The sequence below is a fragment of the Palaemon carinicauda genome, chromosome 16 (genome assembly GCF_036898095.1).
Source record: "Palaemon carinicauda isolate YSFRI2023 chromosome 16, ASM3689809v2, whole genome shotgun sequence".
NCBI lineage: Eukaryota > Metazoa > Arthropoda > Malacostraca > Decapoda > Palaemonidae > Palaemon > Palaemon carinicauda.
In genome coordinates, this window is record NC_090740.1 from 123,829,398 (window position 1) to 123,834,397 (window position 5,000).

General features: G+C 31.9%; 2 protein-coding genes across 4 annotated transcripts in view; one reads left to right on the forward strand and one right to left on the reverse strand.

Moving 5' to 3' along the window:
* Positions 1-5,000, forward strand: part of LOC137655847 (octopamine receptor beta-2R-like) — a 605,153-nt gene that overhangs the window by 448,204 nt on the left and 151,949 nt on the right. The gene's annotated exons all lie outside the window — the stretch shown is intronic.
* Positions 4,426-5,000, reverse strand: part of LOC137655541 (myosin heavy chain, clone 203-like) — a 1,173-nt gene continuing 598 nt past the window's right edge. The window contains exon 1 of the mRNA XM_068389438.1: positions 4,426-5,000. This exon is cut by the window's right edge and continues 598 nt beyond it. Within this exon, the coding sequence (XP_068245539.1) occupies positions 4,426-5,000 (575 nt within the window).

The window sequence follows — 5,000 nt, forward strand, 5'->3', positions numbered from 1 at the left end:
GTATATATATATATATATTTATATATATATATGTATATATATATATTTATATATATATATTATATATACACTGTAAATATATACATACATATATATATTCATATATATATATATATATATGTGTGTGTGTGTGTGTGTCTGTGTGTGTGTGTTTTATATTTTTATAGTTGTCCTGGTGTCGATTCGTCTGGTGTTATGTCGGCGGTGTTGAGTTGTCCTGCAACCATATATACATACATATATATATATATATATATATATATATATATATACATATATATATATATGTATATATATACATCATTGTGTGTATATATATAAATATATATATATATATATATATATATATTTATATATATAGATAAATAGATAGATAGATAGATAAATAAATATGTGTAATATGTATAAATACATGAATGTATTTTCTATAATTATAAATATACAACAAACGCTACAGCTGTTTCTATATATATATATATATATATATATATATATTAATACATATATATTGGAAAAGTATCTATATAGTTATGCATACACATGTACATATATATATATATATATACATACATATACACCAACACACAGACACACATATATATATATATATATAGTTATATGTATGTGTGTATGAATATATGTATGAATGCATATGCATGCACACACATTATATATATATATATATATATATATATATATTTATATATATATATAGATAGATAGATGGATTGATATAAATATAGATAGGTGTGTACAAATGGTTATCCATGCATTTGAATGCATATATATATATATATATATATATATATATATATATATATATATATATATATATATAGATAGATAGATAGATATAGATATGTATATATATATATATATATATATATATATATATATTTATTTATAAATATATATGTGTGTATGCATTTATATAAAAAGCTTACATACACACACTTAAGTGTATAACTGAGACAGGGACGATAATTGTTAAAACGTTTTGCAGCCGAAATGTTCAAATAATCGTATTTTTTGAAAAATTAAACTCTTTAATTTGATATCTTGAGACGAATATTTGCTGATACTTTTTGAATTTCAAAATAAAACCTGGAGATCGAATCCTATATAAACAGGTGAGCGTCGTTATTCATCACATATCTAACATGGATAAGTTATTTGAAAAGACTTTGCCTTACTTGGCCCTCACAGCTCTCTGCGGAGTCGCCGTGCTCCGTGAAGCCTCTGGGAATCATCTTCGGTACATCTTCGCTGGAGTCAACCGTGATGGTCATGACAACGTCTTTTGGATGGACAATTTCCTTCTCTTTGTTGGACTTGGAGCAATTCTTGTATTTGGTGTGGTGACGAAAGACTGATGAGGAAAAAGGAGACTTGAAGAGAAACATTAGGGAGACCTGTGTCTCACTAAAAGAGCAAGTGAAGAATCTGAATGTAATCGCCGTTAATATGACAAAGATTCAGGAGCTGGAACGCAAGTTGAAAGAAACAGAGGATTGTAAGAAGAAAGAAGAAGTGGAGAGTATCTTAAGATTTACAAAGCAGCAGTTGGATTATCAAACCTTGGAAGATAAGAGAGAGACAGTCGTCTTCAGGAGATAACCAACCAAGAAAGCCAACGCCATCGATGGAGAAAATAATCGACTGCAAGATGAGCTGCGGCAGCTACAACGAGAGAAGGAACAGTGTCTCCGTGACCTTGAAAACTTCAAGATGCAGAAGAAACAAAAAGAGGAAATAAACGCTCGACTCCAACTACAAATCTCTCTTCTCATGAGATGGCGCCAAGGTGTGGCCTTTGGCCTGATGGAGACTGATCAACAGCTCTTTAATGGGGCTTCATAGAAAGGATCAAAGTTTCATTTTAAGTTCTCATAGGAATATTCATTCTTACTATTTTAAAAATTTGTTTTGTATATATATGAAAAAGGAACTATTTGTAATAAATTATATTAATTATTTTTCTGTTTCATTAACCACAGAAAAGTCTCTGCTTTTTCGCCCACCTGACGACCATATATATTCAGAAATGACCCATCACCATCATGAATATTGTATTGAATTGCGAACATGATAACGCAATGATGTAAAATAGGGTATCTTATTATAATAATATTATTATTATTATTATTATTATTATTATTATTATTATTATTACTACCCAAGCTACAACCCTTGTTGGAAAAGCAAGATGCTATAAGCCCAAGGGCTCCAATAGGGAAAAATAGTCCAGTGAGGAAAGGAAATAAGGAAATAAATAAATGATGAGAATAAATTAACAATAAATCATTCTAAAAACAGTAACAATGCCAAAACATATATGTCCTATATAAACTATTAACAACGTCAAAAGCAGATACGTCATATATAAACTATAAAAAGACTCATGTCAGCCCTGGTCAACATAAAAACATTTGCTTCAACTTTGAACCTTTGCAAGTAAGTTAGCAATCAGTTAGTATATTTAGCAGGTTATCTCGTTCTCTGTGTAATTGAAATAAATTGAGAAATAAATAGTTTAGGGTAATTAAAAAGCATTCAAAATATATGGATCTCTCTCTCTCTCTCTCTCTCTCTCTCTCTCTCTCTCTCTCTCTCTCTCTCTCTCTCTCTCTCTCTCTCTCTCTCTCTACACAGAAAAGGAATGGAGATATTGACGAACAAAATATAGAACTGTAGTGTATGGTGTTGATTTTCTTTGGTAGAAATATAAAACTCCAAAACTGCGTGCTGTGCTTTATTCCTAATCCTTCAGAATCTCTATATACACTGAGTAACTTATTTACAGTTTTATAGTTATAGTAAACAACAGATAAATATCATATGAGTAATGTTACAATGGATTGGATATTTACAGTAAAGTAGTTAAGTTGTTTTCAGGTAACAGTATGTACACAAACAACTAAACAAGTAGTTAACATAACCATTCAGATAACAGTATGTACACAGACAACTAAACAAGTAGTTAACATAAACATATGGAAAGACTGGATTTTTTTCTCATTCTTCCTTGATATCCACGTTTTTATATTACCATATGTAAATGTATTTATTTTACCATCATAACCTCCCTGTCATAATAATCAAGTTAATTTTGTCGTCGTCTGCGCTCCATATTTCATTCATATTTATCAAGTTATTCGCTCACACATACACACACACACACACACACACACATATATATATATATATATATATATATATATATATAATGTGTGTGTCTCAACCTTCAGTTCGTTAACGGGCGCAGCTGGTCATAGATTGGCAATTTGGGGGAAGTGAAGTCAAATTCAGTACTCCGACGACACTTGCAAGGCCATACCCCTTTTAGTAGCAAGAACGTCTGTCGCCGTACTTGTGAATTGATATGTACAGTAGTTTGCTGGCTGGTCAACTTTCAAGTGTATTAGAGAAGTAGTACATCTCCATTTTGTTTTCATTCATAAACTTTCGTTAAATGAATGTTTAGTTTCTATTTATTTTTATTATTCATAGACGAGAACTTTATATATATTTGATCTATGGACAGCATATTCTAAATTTGGTTTACCTTTCTAAAGGGCAGAAATGAGATGACTTACTGTCAAGATCCATTTCCTCTGTAGACCTTCCTAACTATGGTCACTAAACACTCATAATATTCCCCAATTCGGAAAAAAAAATTCCCTAAAATGTAGTCACATGGATTTCTATATTTTAGAATCATGGTTGGATTACTTTTTTCTCTCAATTTTCTGCGTTGTTACAATTTTAGACTTGAGATCTTTTAGCGATGGAGGCTGAAAGACTAAAGGTAAAAGCGAAGGGTCTCCCGGTACCAATGCTTGGCATCATATCATGAACTTCAAAATCGGTCTTCATCACCAATTAGTTCCAGCAGTTCTGAATCCTCTTTAATACACGAACAGCCATCAGCAACTAATCAGAATAACCATTAACGATTTTTAATAACTGATTCTTCTTCAAGGAAACATTATGAAAAGATTTGAAAAGTTTGGAAAAATAAAAGTCTTGATTCTTTCAGTTTCGAGGTAAAACTTACGATGTCCTTTTGAGAAAAGGAAGAAAGCAAACAAATGTGAATGTGGATGCCTGTATTTGTATCTTCTTCAAATAAGATATAATTAATTTTGGAATTTTTGTATTTGATATCATTACAATAAGATACCAGAGTTTAATTTATTGCATTATCAAGTTCGTAATTACAGTTTTTATGATGATGGTTTGGGTCATTTGAGATTTAATAGAGTAAAGTGGGCGCAACTACCTAAGACTTTTTCGTGGTTAATGAAACAAAAATTATTACAAACATTTATTACAAATAGTTCCTTTTATATATTCACAAAACAAATTACAACATACTAAGAATGAGCATTCCTTTAAAAACTTAAAATGAAACTTTGTTCCTTCCTATGGAGCCCCATTGGCGAGCTGGTCGTCAGTTTTCTTCAGGCCAAAGGCCACACCTTGGCGCCATCTCATGAGAATAGAGATTTGTAGTTGGAGTCGAGCGTTTATTTCCTCTTTTTGTTTCTTCTGCATCTTGACGTTTTCAAGGTCACGGAGACACTGTTCCTTCTCTCGTTGTAGCTGCCGCAGCTCATCTTGCAGTAGATTATTTTCTCCATCGATGGCGTTGGCTTTCTTGGTTATCTCCTGAAGACGACCGTCTCTCTCTTGCAGCAACTCATTCTGATTCCGGAGTCTGGTGTCTTTTTCTTGAAGCTGGCATTCCAGATTTTGCTTCGCTTGAGAAAAGAATCTTACTTCTTTTTGTAGATCTTGAACTTTAAGCTGCATCTCTTCCTTGTCATTCTTGCATCGGTTGATTGTCTCGGCTTGAGCCTTGATGTGTTTTTCCATCTCCATCATTTCTTCAGTCACTTTACAAAGATTCTTGTGCATCTTATCTGATTCAGTCTGTAGCTGAACGAGGCGGCAATTGCACTTAGCCAAGTGAGCTTTCAGACTCATCACCTGGTTAT